We start from the raw sequence: 17,306 nt of genomic DNA, 5'->3' as shown, positions 1-17,306 counted from the left end.
GAGTATAGTTTAAACAGCTCAATTAGGCTAGTCACAGAGGGTAGAGCTAGCATCCCTCAACAATCACACACACACACACACTGTATTACGTATGGGTGAAATTTTTAGCAGTCTTAAATTGTAAAGTCACAATTTTTTAAAATAACTCTGACATTCTGACATTCATCTTTTACCCCTTCATCACGTCAGAGTACAGGCTTCGTGCAGAGAAATGTGTTAAGCCAAACAGTTTCTCAATAATCTTTCTGGCTATAAATATTGTGCCCATAACTCCTGCGCTTGAGAAACATGGCCATTAAAAGTTGCTGAGGTAAAGAAAAGGATGTTCTGCGACACTGTTCCAAATTTAGCCTCCTGCTCCTCCAGCTCAGCTCCTGCACTAGATCTGTACGTGTAGCATTTTCAACACTCCACTGCGACACACAACCAAAAACAGTTCTAGAGGCAATTAGGAAAAGCTGCTGAATAAAAACCTTGAAGGAGAAGGACAGACGCTTCTGGAAAGTTAACCTGAGAAGCACAATCTATGATCAAAATAGCAAGATGAGCTCACTGTAAAAGTGTCAGTGCTATAACGACAGAAATGTCAATCAAACCATGTAATATCAGAGCAGCGCTCGAATGAACCATACCGACGGCATATGTTTAGGTTTTGATAGAAGCTCACCTCAGATCGTCTGGATGCAGTTTTTGAGATCGGAACATTTTGAATGTCGATATTTTAGATTGTCTAGGGCTTTCTGAACATCCCATGATATTGTCTGAGTAAATATGCTGATATTATTCTAACATGAGTAATGAAATGGTTTTTGTGTCATCTTTGGTGTCTGCTTCTGATAGTCTTGTTTGTCTAGCTGGTAGATTTAGGAAATCATAAATGGTTCTTATTTATGTCTGAATATGTGTGTTTATTCATTCATATACATATGTAATAGATATAAACACATACAAACCATTTGTACTTTATATTTTTAGTATAAAACTATAATAAGGATGTCAATTGTTTGGTCTCTAGACAGACCCTTAAAGCTGCAAAACTATTTTTTTAATATATTAGGTGAAATGTATGTCCTCGGTTACCTACAGTATGCTAAAGAACATCTATACATGCATGTATTTATCTTCAGAGCTGGATCCAGAATCTATCCTAGGAACATTGACAACAAGACAGGAATACACCCTGGATAGGACACCAGTCTATCACGGGGTGCCACACACACACACACACACACACACACACACATACACACACACACACACACACAAACAAAACCCAGAGCAACCAATCCACCTACTGGCATATTTTCAGGTGGTATCAGGAAGCCAGAGGACCACACAGGGACGCATGGAGAACACACAAAACTCGACAGAAACTCAAGCTGTTAATACGTGGCAGCTTATAGAACAGTATCCTACCATGTACCCAGAAAACAATGATTTAATTTTGAATATAATTTGTTGTATGCTTCTTTCACATCTAACTCTATTACAAGTAAGTTATTCACCATCGCTATGTATTTTTATAATGTATTGTGCCCTCTTGATGTAGTGACGAGTTATTATTAGCATGCTAACTTGCTCCTGAGAGAGGTTTTAGCATTAGCTGCCCCACAATGCCTGAGCTTGTCCATATTTGTAGAACTTAAAATAAGTAAAGACTTGATAGGTGTCTGATGTTTACTTCAGTCGTGTACTGGATCTTTACTAATGAAGCTAGCATTTAGCTGTCAGTTTAGCATCAACTTTAGCCTCAAATCACATGAAACAGACAAAGTATACATATTTATCAGTAAAAATGGACAAAAAGGCTGACTTAAGCTCATTACCTTTTACCTTCCCACATTTTGTTACAAGATGACATTAAAAAAATAAAAAAATAAATAAAAATAAATCTTATATATACACTGATGAGGGAATCATTTAGCTGAAGTGTTTTTGTTTTGAGTGAGTCAGAGCTATTGAAGCCCCACAGTGTAACTGTAGATGACTCCTTAACAGAAAGTAATAAAGATAATTTTCTTATCACATTACCTTCAGCACCAGAAGCCACAAGCTTACAAGAAGCAACATATGAAACTGTCTGGTGTATGTGATTATTTGGTCATAGAGTTTTAGCCAATGCTAAACTGGGTGGTTATGTTTACTTTAGCCTACTTGTTAGCTGCTTTAGCTTTGTACCCCCAGAGCACCAAGCATGTTTCGGTTGATTGCGTATTTGGATAATGGGACTTAATTTTTAGTCAAGATGATCCTTTTACAGCTGCTAGAAAAAGGGTAGTGGAGATGTAGAGCACCACATTACTGCTCCGCTGTTGTCTCTCCACTCTGAGCCTAATAGGATTCAGGTTGCATAGAGAGAGAGAGAGAGAGAGAGAGAGAGAGAAACTTAATAACACTTAACAACTTGCATACGAACATACATGGGAGAATAGCATACTACCACAGGGAATTGTGTTGGAGTTTGTACTTGAAGTGTTCACAGTTCAGCCACGGTGTCAAACCACAGAGCAAAAGTTAATAAACATAATAAAGCAGCTTGCTATTTTGAAATATTAAGAACTACACCAGCTTCTGGCTTTGGACATAACCTGCATAAAATATGTAGTGGCAAGTTTTGGTCAATAAAACCAACCAAATAACAAAACTTTAAATCTTCCCCCTTTCCAAGTGCTATAATAGTGCTTGAAACACTTCACTGCCATTTGTGATATGCAAGTAATGCCACGAAATCATTCAATCACTTATGAGTAATGAAAATATATTGCTTTACAAAGGAAAGTCATTCATTCATGTATTCACCATCAACCAGTTTATCCTGATCAGGGTGCAGAAATTACATATATAAATGGATGGGATTTAAGTTCATTATAAGGGATCTCTCTCTCTCTCTCTCTCTCAACCTGCATGCTTCTGAGTGGTTGTAGGTTGACCGGAAAACCCAGAGGAAATCAACATAGACATGGGAAGATCATAAAAAACTCCACACAGACAGGATCTCTCACTCAGGATCAAGCTGAGGAACCTGGAGCTCTGAAGCGGAAATTCTACCAGCTGCACCCCTATGAAGCCCTCTCTATAACAAAGTGCATAACAAAGAACGTAAAGAAAGGTTGAGATTTTGATCAAGTGAAGCAGCTGTATGATGAATATAAAATGACAGATCTGGCAACACTTGAGTTATTTTGCAGCTGATCCGGGGTCAGAATTTTCCCACAATGCACCTCGCTGGTGGTGATTAGGGCTTCTGCAAGTCAGACCTAATCAGCCCTGTCCATCTAAATATATCCTGTATGGATTGTCAAATTGGTGAAAGGTCAGAATGGTGGTTTGTTTTGTACTTTGTTTGGGAACAGTTTTAATGTGCATTACACAAAGAGCAAATTGATCGAGCAAATGCAATAATTGCGATGATAACTAATGTAATCATGAAAGCTGCTCCCAAGAGGAGGCATCAGTCCGGTAGGACCTGCTCTATTTTTGACCGCGGGGAGAGTGTGAGTGATGTGCCTGAAATAAACGCACACACACACACACATACACACTCTCTCTCTCTCTCTCTCTCCCTCTCTCTCTCTCTCTCTCTCTCTCTCCCTCTCTCGTACTTTGTTGACGTCAAGCTAACAAAGCTTGAAAATAAATAAGTTTGCAGCTTCACTGAAAAGAACACCAGCTCCACCCAATGGTAAAACATTAGCTATAGCAATAATAATAATAATAATAATAATAATAATAATAATAATAATAATAAATAATTAAATTATAATAATAATATATAATAATAATATATAATAATAATAATTAAATTAAATAATAATTAATAATTAAATAATTCTCAAGTGGTTAAGGCTCTGGGTTGTGGTTCGGAAGATTGCGGTTCAAGCCCCAGCACCGCCAAGCTGCCACCACCGTTGGGCCCTTGAGCAAGGCCCTCAAACCCCCCTGCTCCAGGGGTGCTGCATCATGGCTGACCCTGTGTTCTGACCCCGACCCCCCAAAGATGAATATGCGAAGAAAGAATTTCACTGTGCAGTAATTCAGTAAAGACTTTTGTCTTCCTGAGTAAAATTTAATGTGCTTGCTGTTAGAAAGCTTATTCAGTTTAAACCCTCAATATAGAAGACATTATTTTCAAGTGTCAGTACTTTTATTTATTAAAAAATCAGTCACTGATCATATATTTATGCAGGTTTTGGAGATATTAAGGTTTCTGAAATTAACACCTTGGTAAGGGAAGATATTGTTGGTTTACAGAAACACCGCTTGGGCAATGCTGACACCTAGAGGCTCCAACACACTGAGGGTAAACACACTCTCTGTTAAATCATTGAACAAAAAAAAAAAGCATAATATACAGACATTGCTGTAACTCCTAAATGCAACTGCAATAATAAAGGTTTGTTTTTAAATGACATTAAAATTGTACATGGTCTAATGAAGTGATTTACCAGCACCAGAAAATCCAAAGTCTGTTCCAACACTGTAAACAAGAAAATAACAAGAAAATCCTAGCAGGTAGTGAAAAGAAAACAGTTTCACCACAGAACCCTAAGTGTACAGTATATTGAGGATCAGGATAGCTCCATGCTAACATGATCAATGAGAAAACATTAGTGGTGGAGCTGATACTTAACTGAAATCTTTAGAAATGTTTGCAACCAGTAAAACAGGATGATATGTATTCATTTACTTTATTAAAATAAGAACGAAATGAACACAAGTGAATGTCCCGAATGCAGTTTAGTCCATGTCTGTCTGTAGCACACAGGGCTTTCGTGGATCAATGTGCTTTACTATCCATCCAGAAGTGAAGGTCGAGTGTGACAAAAGTGTAGGCAAAAAAACATGGGAAGGGTCAAAACACAGTCCTAAGGTATGAGAGTTAACAAGAACTCACAGCAACTATGTAGGTTTGAAATGGCTTTCATATGCTGTATAATCAATAAGGTAAGGTTTCTGAGGGGGACCTCTGGGGGGGGCGGAGCGTTATAATTATTCAGCACATAATACAGCTAAAAATAATTATTTTTAGTAGAGGATTTTCACCCAGGGAATTTTATTAACATTTAATTTGTCTGTTGCTTCAGCTGCTGAAAATGTTTTCACGTATCTCTTGTATAGTTATAGCAATTATTAGGCCTGGCCATGCCTCCCAGGCTCAACCAATCAGTGTTCAGCAGAAGGCTCGTTGATGCACAGCGCCATGCACAGAATGGTTAATATTTTTGTTAGTTCTGTTTGTCAGTCCATCAATGAGCCTCTATGGACCATGCATACCAATAAACCCCCTTTTTGTACTGCATTGAAAAAAAGGTTGCATCTACAATGATTAAAGGTTCTTAGAAAGCTAAGAATCCTTGGAGAGTCCCTTTAATTGAGGGTGTTACATCACAGTTAACACGTTCTTTTAACGGTTTGCAGAACCTTACACAATGCATCATTTTTAGTTATGGAAATTAGTTTTCAGCAACTTTCCTTTCATTATAGACCATATTCCTCCTGACCTCTGCAGGACAGACTAATGACTCATTGTACTCTAGTTACTAATTTGTGTAAAAGATTTACAGGCATTATTCCCCCCCTACAACTGAACTAGTTCTAGTTTAGATGATGTATTTTCCCCCCTTTACTATGACTGGTTCATCAACTAAACCTTGGGTGATTTTTTTTGATAGAACCATTGAAGAACAAAGCAATCCTTAATGATCTTTTGTTCATGTACTCTAATAAATATGTATGGTCATTTTAATATTACAGAATTGTCTAGCTCATTTTTCTAGCACAAACTCTTTATCATTCTATGTGGAAGAAAGACATGGCTGCTCTGGGCTCCATGTGTCCTCTGATATCTGTGTGGCCTAAATGGGAGGAACAGAAATTGGTGGACAGGAACTGCCAAGCTTAATCCTTAGAACAAGGTTTACATAACCTTACATGCACTCGGCAGATCACAAGAGAAGTACTTCTGGCTCCCATAAAGCAGGGCTGGCAAGGCACACAGACGGCTGTAAATTTAATTTTATGATGCCAGCAGGATTTGTTGGTATAATGAATCATTTCAGCTTAACGATATTGGAGAGTTTCAAGTAGAATAGGAAGCAAACATGTTGAATTTAGTTGGATGGTGGTATTCCCCAGTCCGTTTAACTCTACAACGTTGTACTGACCCAGTCGCCCTGGTTTTTCCAGTTACTTACTAGGAATTAGGAGGTCTGTTTATTCCTAATGCCGCACAGCATGCGATAGATAAAGGCATTCCTTGTATCATTCTTTCTACCTATTCTTTATCTAAAAGAGTGAAGTTTTCACTTTGCCATGTTTTCCCTTTCCTGACACTCCTTGATGTAAGGTCACAGATTTGCTTTCCACCACCTGCAGTAGCTGTCCTTTGAAGCCCACCCTTGAAAACTATACAGAAACCAGCTGGTGGGATGTTCGATCTCCCAAATGTTCAAACCTCATATCCAAACATGCTACATTTTCCAACTTTCCCCTACTTAAGCCTCCTCAGCATGATCATCCAGTTGGGATGTATGCGTGGTGATCTGGTGGATTTAAGCAAGGGGCCCTACTTGTGGCTGACATTGTGTAAGAAAGGAACAAATGATAGTCAAATATTCAATCAAGTCAAGTGGTCATCATTAACTAATTCCTCTAGGAATAAACACGGATAAGGCATGAGGACATTTCCTAGCCTCTCTGAGATTTATTTGATTTAATTAATTTGTACTTGATCATTTGTTTCATAGAGAGAAAGTGTCACTACGATGTCTTGCATGCCACCAATCTGGCGTTGGAGTAACGTACAGTCATCGTTTGCGCATCATTTTCCTGGTCTCCCCCCAAATCACTAGAAATGCAGTGAAGCATTGTGGCAAAAATGATAATACTCAGACTATAAGGCTTATTTATTTATTCAGTGACATTTTGACATCTTTACAAATATGATTCCAAATTATTTAAAAAAAATATGGACATGCTTACAGGAAATGATAATGTTAGCTGGGAACAAAATACGTTAAAATAAATAAAGGAAAACAAAATCACTTCAAGATTGTCCTCGCTAAAATATCTACCTGTACATCAATCGTTCGTCGCAACAGAAATGTGAGCAGTATGGAATAACAAATAACAAGTAGTATAGAATAACAAAGCTTAACAAGCTTTAAAACAGAACTTCAGAGTAAATATAATACAACTTATTCATGTGCTTTCTACAGTATATTACAACAGTTTTATCGAGACGTGTCCTTAACCTCCAGTGATAAAGTAGAGCATCAGGCAAGAAATTAATCATCCTTGAATGAACCACCTTGGATTTATAAAGTAGGTATGACGTTCCATTCGAAGCAAGGGTACAGTGTGTGCTGGGATTTGGCCTACCAGATGGGTCTGATTAATGCTTCCTATGCCTACAAATGTGTTCTTTCACTTTAACCTAAGAGGCATTTTAGCAGGTTTCCTATGAAGACGTTGAAAGTTGACACGGTCTCATGGGTGAACAGCTGTGTCTCGTACTGTATATACAACCTTGTCAAAGCAAACATCTTAACTGGCCTGGAATTTTGTGGATGTTACATGACTCACTACTCATATACAAGAGTACTGTATATAATAAACAAAGAAAAATAAGAAAAAGAAAATTAAGTCAACAGTACAGTAAGTACAAGGGGAAAAAAGTGATTGTGGAGCTTTTGACAGTTTCTCCATCATTTACTTTGCATAGTTCTTACGTTGGTAAAAAGTCATTGGTCATTTGAGTTTTCAAAAGAATAGCAGTCAGCTTGGGCTAAGACCACTGCCCTATTCCCTGAACTCTTTCAGAATTTCGCATGTGTTTTTATTGATCACCTCACGCAGCCTGCGAAGCCGTCGCACACTGAACTGGCTGACGAAGCTTTCTGGCTGGAGCACGGCCATCCCATTGTGCACATCACCCATGATGATGATCTGACCGTCCGAGGTAGTGACGTTGGGACACGGGCAGGTCCAGTCCATGTTCTGCAATGTCACCTCCAAGGGTTCATTCTGCATGAACTTAAGCCCCATCTTCTCATCCTTAAGGATCTCATCCACGTTGATCTGCGCCCGGCCTGAGCCTTCCTCTTCTGTCAGCTCTGTAATGCGTCCCAATATCACAAAGTCACTCTTACAAAAACTGGACACCATCTTGTGCTGCGATTTGCATGGCTTGCAGCGGTGGTTCTTTGGATATGGACACAAGTCCTCGCATGCCTCTTTGGTCTCAAAGTTGTTGTCATTGCCTCCACAACCCCCGTAAATGAAAGGTTGGCACTGATTGAGGGTGCTGCTGTAGGCCCAGCGTGGCTTATAGAATTTACAGGGGCCCTGAAGGCTGGGAAGACCACATGGGGCGGGCAGTTCAACCTGGCAGGACAGCATGCAGGAGTCAAAGGTGTTAAAGTGGTTCTGGTTCTGATTGCAGTTACGGTAGGTGAATGTGAAGCAGCTGTTCCTCTTGTTGTCATAGAACCAACTCGGCTTCTCCCCGCCACAGTCACCAGTGTCTGGCTCCTTCATGCACTCCTCAGCAGGGAAAGGAGGCTGGTTCTTTGGCTTCTCCTCCTCAGGGTCTCTCTGTTTCACAGAGAGTGGGAAATGAGCTTGGATTGAACCACCTGAGTTTGTAGCTGTGCAAGTGTAGACACCTATATCTTCTAGCTGTGCACTGTAGATCACTAGCTGTCCAACATTAGTCACCACCACATTTCCCAGCACGTGATTGGGTTTCATAACAATGTTCTCTTTACCCTCCAGTTGTTTCTCCCAGGTGATCTCGGGTTTTGGCCAGCCACTCACATCACACAAGAAGCTGGCTGTATCACCCACAAACACAGACTGTTCCACTAGGCTTCCAGTTATGACTGGGGATTGCACCTCTAGTGGGGTGGTGAGCAGTAGGGTGGTCGTTGGGAGGGCAGTGGTTCCAGGAGGTAGAGGACTAGTGTTTACAGGGTGGGACCTGCAGGTCACTACAGACAGGGAGATGCCTTTGGAGCAGGCTTCAGCATCCATGTAGCACTTGTTGTAGTAGGTCATCCCGTCAGAAGCACAGGTGAAATGTGGCTCCTTTTCACAGCGATCTCTGCACTTGCATGTGGGCTGCCCATTCCAGATGTGGCACTCGGAGCCCTGCTGAGTGCACATGAACTTGTCACAGGTTGCCTCGTTGGATATGCTGCCGGTTGCCTTCTTCACTGTCGCATCCATATAGCGGGCTGCCACACAGCTCCTGCTCCCACAAACATTCGAGCAGCACTTTTCAAATGCCTCGCATTCCTAAACAGAGAGTATAACCGGACATTAAGTTGTTTTAAAATTCACTATTGCAATCCTTTATTTATTTTATTTATCCCAGGCTTATTATTATTATTATTATTATTATTAGTATTATTATTATTATTATTAATATTATGTTCTGTGAATGCACTTCCAGTAATTATATTTCAATATCTGTGTTACATTTATTTATTAGTTAATACATTTACATTATTACTTATCCTGGAAACACTGTGTGCATGGCAGGAATACACCCCAGATTGGACACCAGTGTATCCAGATCACCACATATATATACACACATTCACAGTAGTTAATGTACCTATGATCATCACATTTTTTTCATAGATATATTCTTAAACAAAAACTAATAAGCTGTAACCCCCCCCCAAAAAAAAAAAAAATTAAAAAAATAATAATAAATAAATAAATAAATAAAAAAGCTCTTGGAGAATAGTTTTTATCTGAAAACGACTTTAAAGCTGGTGCCTGTTTGTATACATTGCTTTCGAACCTCGTGCACTCTTAAAAACTGGTTCTTCACTGGATGGTTAATGGTTCTAAACGTCTTCTACATGGATAGCGTTCTGAAAGGGTTGCAGGTTTCAGCAATGGAACAAAGAAAACTTTTGCATTAAGAATGGACAAGCGCTCACCTGGTCGGTCTCACACTCCCGGGTGCAGGTGCTCATTGCGTCCACCCACAGGTTGGGGTTCACATCGTTAGGACAGAGACCGGCGTGCGAGTACGCAGCTTTCTGCAAAGCCATGCCTCTCACACGTAACATGACCAACTCACCGGCCAAAAACAACCATATCCAGCGACGCATCGTTTTATGGGACCTAGTTATAATAATAATAATAGTTGATAATAATAATAAAAAAGATACACCGGCACTTTCAGCGGTGCCAAATATCCCAGTCAGAAACGCAGCTGAACGCAGTAAGGTCTGATCGATTGAAGCGTGTAGAGAAGGAAGTTTGAGGTCCCTGTATTTCTACCCTATTGTAATACCGAGTGGAGCCGAATCCGACTATTTCCCCTGGCCACTGGATCTCGTCGTTACGCGCACAGGACAGTTATGAATTGCTCCGAGGTTTATTATAGAGGCTTTAAAAAACATCTGTCCGAAAGTTAGGGTTGGTACTGGGATACCTGCCTGCGTGAGAAACGCCTGGAGCCCGTGTTAACCCTTCATAGGGAAACCTGAGATGCGTCAAACTCGTGCGCCTACTACAGCACCAAGTAGTGTGTCGATAATTAGGTTTTTCTAACCGTTTGATTTCACTCAAAGCATGTGGCTGTTGCTGTGATATCTCTGGTCTGGTAAATGTCACTTTAACTGCTCAGTGATTATATTGTTTATAGTGATTAAGTGGATGAAGGTAAAAAAGATATTAAAGGTAAGGTGAGTGCCTGTAACTGTGTGACACAGTATTAGAAGAGAACTGGGTCAGTTGTTCCAACAGGCAACAAGGTAACACTCTCTCTGAACATCTTTCTTAGCATCCTCTGCCTCATTTTGTTGTCCATACATTTTTGTTGGATATAAAACAAAACCCCATTTTCTCCCAATTTACTCATTTGTCAGTTCCCAACCACTAGCTCGGTCTCCCCTGTGTCCTGACAGCTACTAACCAGGGAAGGTGAAGGCATGTGCTTTCTCTGAGACACATGAAGGTAGCTATCATTTTGGGCTCCTACTCAGACACCATAGCTAGTTTTGCTGTCCTACACTCCTAACCACAGATTTCTCAATTCACAATCTCTCAACAAAGTTTTTTTTTTGTTCTGTAGTTTGGATTATGTGTTGATTTCATATGCTAATTAAACCAAATCAGGCTACATGTCAATTTGACTTATGTCATCATGCTTGATGGCTGACAATACTAAGCTGCTAGCGTTTTAGATTTCAGCAGTTGCCAGTTAAATTTCATCAAAATAAAAATGGGTTTTCATCTGGTGCATAACTACATAAAAATATTTTTTATGCGCTATATGGCCAAAAGTCTGTGACACTTGACCATCTCAGTCATATATGCTTACTGAGCATCCTGTTCCAGCCATGCCCATTATTAGGGAGATTTTTATTATATAGATTTTTGTTATGTAGCTATAGGGATATGTGCTCATTCAGCACTCTGTATAGGACACTTCAGTTCTTCCAATCCAACTTTGGCAAACTATGCTTTCATAAACTTTGCTTTGTGCACAGGGGCATTGTCATGTTGGATCAGATCTTAGTGCTGGGCCTCTTAGTTTCAATCCTAAGTCATAATACAATAAATTCAATCATAAATCATAATACTACAGCATTCAAAGACATTCTGGACACCTGTGTGCTTTGACAGTGTGTGAGATGTTTGGGGAAGGCCCACATATGGGTTTGATAGTCAGGTATTTACATACCTATGGACATATAGTGGATATGTATATCATAGACTTAATAAATTGTTATGCAACACCATGTTACAGCAATTTTAAGATTTATTTTAATTAATTTAATTTAATTTAATTTCATATAACATTTTATTAACATTAAAATTGGATTACTTGTCGAAAAAATGCAATATATACAGGTGAACCTTGGCATAAGAATGCCCACCCTTATATAATTTCGTCTTGAGAATGAAAATTTTGCAAGAAATTTGCATCAACATATGAAGCATTTTTTCGGCTCATGAACAAACCGAACCGATTGCTGGCTAAGTTGTGTGTATGTCCGGGAGCTGTTCAAAACTTTGGAAAGCCAAGCAAAGCGAGTTTATGAATTTTAAGATTTTTTTTCAGTCAGTGAAAGCTGCTTGGAAAGAACCCACGAATACCAATGTTGCCTTCGGCATGAGTTCAAAAGCTAGGTGATTTTTCATGTTTTTTTGTTGACAGATTGGTGGCGTGGGTGGTCTGTTCTATTTTTAGCCCAAGCTTGGTGGCACGACTTCCTGTGAGGACCCTCGACATGGAATGCTTGGCTTGGGTCAGTTGTTTGTAAGCAGCCATACAGTTTACATACACTTTGTACTGGTAATATTGCTCATATTTTTGGGTAAAAATTTCTTTTTGCAATACAAATACTTGCCTTAAGAACTCCAGAACGAATTAAATTTGTATGTCGAGGTTCCACTGTATAAGATTTTCAACAATGTCACAGATCACAGTTACAACAGACCCCACTCTCCCCGAATGAGTTTGTGCTCTGGAATTAAATGTCCAGTGCCACACTACAACAATTATACACTCCAGTTAATATTTATTTTATTTACCAATAGTCTACGTAAACTGTGTTGTCAGATTATTGTTATTTATTAAAAAGGTAGCAATTTATATGCGTGATTAAATTTCTTGTCAAGGATTTGGGAGTAAAGCTTAAATGTTCGGAAGGAGAGAAAGTCAAGTAAATGTTCTTGGATCTACGTTATGTGGTTGATGCAGCCAGTGTGCCATGTTGAATTCAGCGTCACTGCAAAATTAATGCCGGGGTTTTCCTGAAACTGACCTGACTGTTCATCGGAAGTAATCAGTGCTGACCTCGACTACAAGAAAGTTTGCAGTACGGCTCATAATCACACAGATCCAAAGCTGTGCATTTAGTAGGAGCCAGCTAACTCTGAGACTAACCACATAAAAGGTATGTTATGCTGGGAAACCCACTTTAGCCTCGGATTCCTACCCTGGAATCTTGTGCCGCAGTGTTTGACATGTGCTGTGCATTTTAAGATGCTTTTCTGATCAGCACGGTTGTAAAGAGTGGCTATTTAAGTCACCATGACCTTCCGTTCAGCTCAGAGCATTCTGGGCTGCTCTGTAATCTATTTACAAAGTGCCTAAGCTAATAGCTTTTCGATGCTGATTTTGATATATAGCACCTCTTTTTTTGCACTACAGTAAGGTCTGAGCTTAATCTTAAATCATAATCTCAAGGAGTTTTTTTTATTTGGGGAGAATTTTTATTGAAATAAATATGATTTCTACGTGACATGTTTTGTTAATAGCAAACTATTTACATTTAAAACTGCAACACAACCTAAATTAATGTAGTATTTTGCAGGCAGCTTGAGACCCAGACGTTGCTTGGTCTCATTCTTTGATGTGGATCAGCTTGTATACATTTTTATACGTGCTTTTGCAGCTTACAGTCAGCGGTGTTGTTCGAGCAGATGAATTTAATCACTTTCTTATGACTGAGTAACATCAAAAAAAGCTGTCGGTGTAAAATTTGTTGCAACACCCCTGTGTATGATGGAATCCACATTTTTCTACATGGCCATATTTCTAAATAAATCGTTACTAATGAACTTCAAAGTAGGTTTTGGTGGAAGGTGCTCCTGGGGGGGTTCCACCTCCTGATACCCCTCCCAGCACTAAATAGGTTCACTTTTACTGTGCCTGTTTGTGTGCCACGGATTAACTTTCCTGTGAGCAAATCAAGGAGGAGATTTTTTATAATTACTGGAAACTCGTTGTCCTCACATACCCTTTCAGAGAAAAACAACTCGTACGCTACACTTCAAGGGTGTCAAATGAGGACAAAAGGGAGATTCAAGATTATACTGCAGCACCGTAGCTTCGTAATACTGATGATTCCTGAGAAAAAAGCCTGCTAAAATTTAAGTAATGAAGAATGAATCTGATTTTTCAGTTTATAGCAACAGATTGCCTCTAGTAGATTGACTAGCTAGGTTGAAATAATGGACGTACAGATGGACTCATCCAGGTAGCGAGAGCTTTTTAAACATACGGTAAAGGAGAGGATGACTGAATGTAATAAAAACAACAATTCGGTTACTAAACAAAGTTGTAAGTAAAGCATGACTGGTAACTCGAAACTTATTTACATGTATATCAGTGCTAATTAGTGTGTGGTTGGTAATGAGGGTGTAAGTTGTCTCCTGTATTAAATCTCATTTTTGAGGATGTTAAAAATTACTAGTAGACATTATGTGACCCGTGGCTTGTTTTAGGATTTGGAATAACACGTACCGCGCTATTAATTCCACCATGCAAACTACCACAACTCATAACCTGTTAGAGCAACAAAAAAACGTATCTCGTAGTCTGCGAAATGTAAACGTCTCTCCTGTTTTAGACAATTATAGAGGGTTATATTAAACCCTCTCAGTCTGGAGAATTCCCAAGATGAGGACAGTGCACCCTCAGGCAGGGATAAAAATCTTTATTGGGACTGTGTGTAAATTGCTGGCATATAGAGACACAGAAAAAGCGAGGCATCTCCTTTCATGATTGATTACATAAAGAGCAGTTTTGTATGTCTCATTCTTTTGCACTTCTTTTTTTGGGAGACAGCTCACCTCATCTGCCCTTTGTGGCAGCAGTGCATTCACTACATGTTGAGTGAAAGGTTTCATTTGGCTCTAGAATTTATAAACTGTTGTCATCTTGACTGATGCAACCTGGGGGCGAAACGCGGGTGTGCAGCAGTTGGCTGATTATCTCTTCAAATCTCAAAAAGGGCTACAAACAAACCTCAGATAGGTAAATGGTTTACTATAATCATTATTTATACACTATTTGTACTTTGGGATCAGAATCCCAAAGTGTTTTACATATGAAAAAGTTTAATTAGGCAAAACCTGAGTACTGAGGTATTGAGGAGCCTACAATCACGTCTTTAATCAACTACACATTATAAATATTGTATAAAAAGCATGAAAAGTGTTTTCCTTTTTAAGATACAAGAGCAAAGAAATATGATTAGGCCAAGTTAAATCAGGATTTAACAGCAACTAGTTCCACTGGAAGATTATTTCAGAGTTTCAGGGACGATGTATGCAGAAATCTCTCAGCCTCAAGATTAACAGCAGGTGAGCCTAAGCTGAGAAATGTGTACGTAATGGTCTATACTGTTCCAGGAGATCAGCATATCCAAAATGGATCTAAATCATTTAGACAGGACTTGACCCATATCAACCAACGGAGATTAGTTAAGACTGGGCGAACTTTCTCAGCATTGCGTGTGGGGTCCTAAAACAGAACCTTGTGTGATAGCAAATAAAACTTTATGTCTAAATCAAATGGTGTTGCACGAAGAGCTTAGTGTACATGTTTATAGCACGTAGACTGTACCCACTTTCTCAGCATGATTTCATCATATAATTCACAGCTACACGGACAGCCCCAGGCAGTTTCATGTTTTAGAAGGTTTGGGTGCACAAAAAACATCATCACATGCCAGGCTTCATTCAAACCTGTTCTGAAAAGTCCACCGGCTCGTGTTTGCATAGACATAGGAATGCTGTTCAGATGTTCGGGTAACAAACGTCTGCTTTGTTTGCGTTCTGAGAAATCTTGCTTTGTCACAACTTCTTAATACTTTCCCCCCTGTTTCCCCTGACACTGCCAGCTGCTTGCAATGATATGTGTGGGACGAAAGCAGTAGCCAAGCTCGTCTGTGTTTCATGTGGTTTGGCCCTTTACATCCTGGCAATTTGAGTCTATTGATCCTTGTGTGTCCATCATCTGTCAAAGATATGACGGGATGGAACGGCAAGTTTTATGAAATGAAGAAAAAGAGAAGCAAGCAAACCTAATGTCTGCCGACTCCAAACCGCAGGACATGAGGTGTCTTGTCTGGAGTGTTCTAGTTAATGCCTGTAGCCTTGCCAATGTTTAGGACCCATGAGGAATTACATGGCATTGTGCTGAATTATCATTCAGAGCTTCTTCATGACTTAGCCTGATTTAAGAGGTAAAAAATAGCAAACGGTGTACTCGTAAGGATTTTTGCGGTGCATGCCATTCACTCAGGCAATTAATTTAATTTCACGTTTGACAGATGAAATAAATGCTTTCTCGAACTGAATTATACCAAGACAATCCTCCAGTCATGGTTCTGCTGTGAAAAAAATACTAGCTGCTTTGTCACATAATAAGTGTACCTTCAGTTCCAGCGTATGTTTTTGTACAGCAGAAACGGATAAAATCATCAATACACACATTATCATTATTATGATTCTATAAGAGCGGCAGCAAAAATCCTTACGAGTACACCGTTTGCTATTTTTTACCTCTTAAATCCGGATTAGTGGCTTAGTCACTGTTGCCTCACAGCAAGAAGGTCCTGGGTTCCAATCCCGGGTTCAAACAGGTAGTCGCCTTTCTGTGTGGAGTTTGCGTGGGTTTACTCCGGGTCCTCCGGTTTCCTCCCACAGCCCAAAAACATGTACATTAGGTTGATTGGTAATTCTAAATTGCCCATAGGAGTGAGTGTGAGTGTGTGTGGTTGTCTGTTTATATGCGTGGCCCTGTGATGGACTGGTGACCTGTCCAGGGTGTACCCCTGCCTTTCACCCAATGTGTGCTGGGATAGGCTCCAGCAGATCCCCGCATTTGAAAGGCATTTCAGGCGACTGAGGAACTTTCAACCTCTTTAAAGAACAGTTCCGAATATAAGTTGATACTTGATACTGATATGATCCTCCATTTGAGTGAAAGATTCGTTTTGTCATTCAATACTGAATTATGTAAAATCCTACTTGAATATGGTCCAGCGCTTTAAGCCCAGGGCCCTAATGCATAAACATAGCAAATATCACACTTTAATAATAACTGTCCAATGTATTTTTTTTTAATCTATCTCTATATTATCATACCCAGCAATGACACATGACAAGACTTTGCTGATTTTCATCGCTGTTATTGATCATTATACATTTATACCAGTTGAAATATTTATTCTGTTGCTGACTGTAATCTGTATTTCCAGCTAAACTACACTCACACACATTGATTGGTCAAACCTTCTGATGGATGAATTGGAATTAGTCAAAACATCTGTAAGAGCAATTGGGATTGGTCAGACCTCCTGTGGTAGTGATTGGAACTGCTGAACCTTCTGATGGAGCTATTGAGATTGGTCAAACATTATGATGGAGTGATTGGGATTGGTAAAAACGTCTGATGGAGCAACTGGGATTGGTCAGACCTTCTGTGGGTGCAATCGAGATTGGTCAAACCTTCTGTGGTAGTGATTAGGACTGTTAACCCTTCT

The 17,306-nt window shown here is 39.6% G+C and overlaps 1 protein-coding gene across 1 annotated transcript; it reads right to left on the bottom strand.

Annotated features, from left to right (window-relative positions):
• Positions 1-6,910: 6,910 nt before the first annotated feature.
• wfikkn2b (WAP, follistatin/kazal, immunoglobulin, kunitz and netrin domain containing 2b) lies at positions 6,911-10,467 on the bottom strand. Its single transcript, XM_058405750.1, has 2 exons — positions 9,954-10,467; positions 6,911-9,297 (listed from the first exon to the last, which is right to left on the bottom strand). The coding sequence occupies exons 1-2, from the start codon at positions 10,125-10,127 to the stop codon at positions 7,801-7,803; spliced, it is 1,671 nt and encodes a 556-aa protein (XP_058261733.1). The 5' UTR covers positions 10,128-10,467; the 3' UTR covers positions 6,911-7,800.
• Positions 10,468-17,306: the final 6,839 nt, after the last annotated feature.

The sequence above is a fragment of the Hemibagrus wyckioides genome, linkage group LG13 (assembly GCF_019097595.1).
Source record: "Hemibagrus wyckioides isolate EC202008001 linkage group LG13, SWU_Hwy_1.0, whole genome shotgun sequence".
Lineage (NCBI taxonomy): Eukaryota > Metazoa > Chordata > Actinopteri > Siluriformes > Bagridae > Hemibagrus > Hemibagrus wyckioides.
This window is presented reverse-complemented; position numbering and strand designations above follow the sequence as displayed.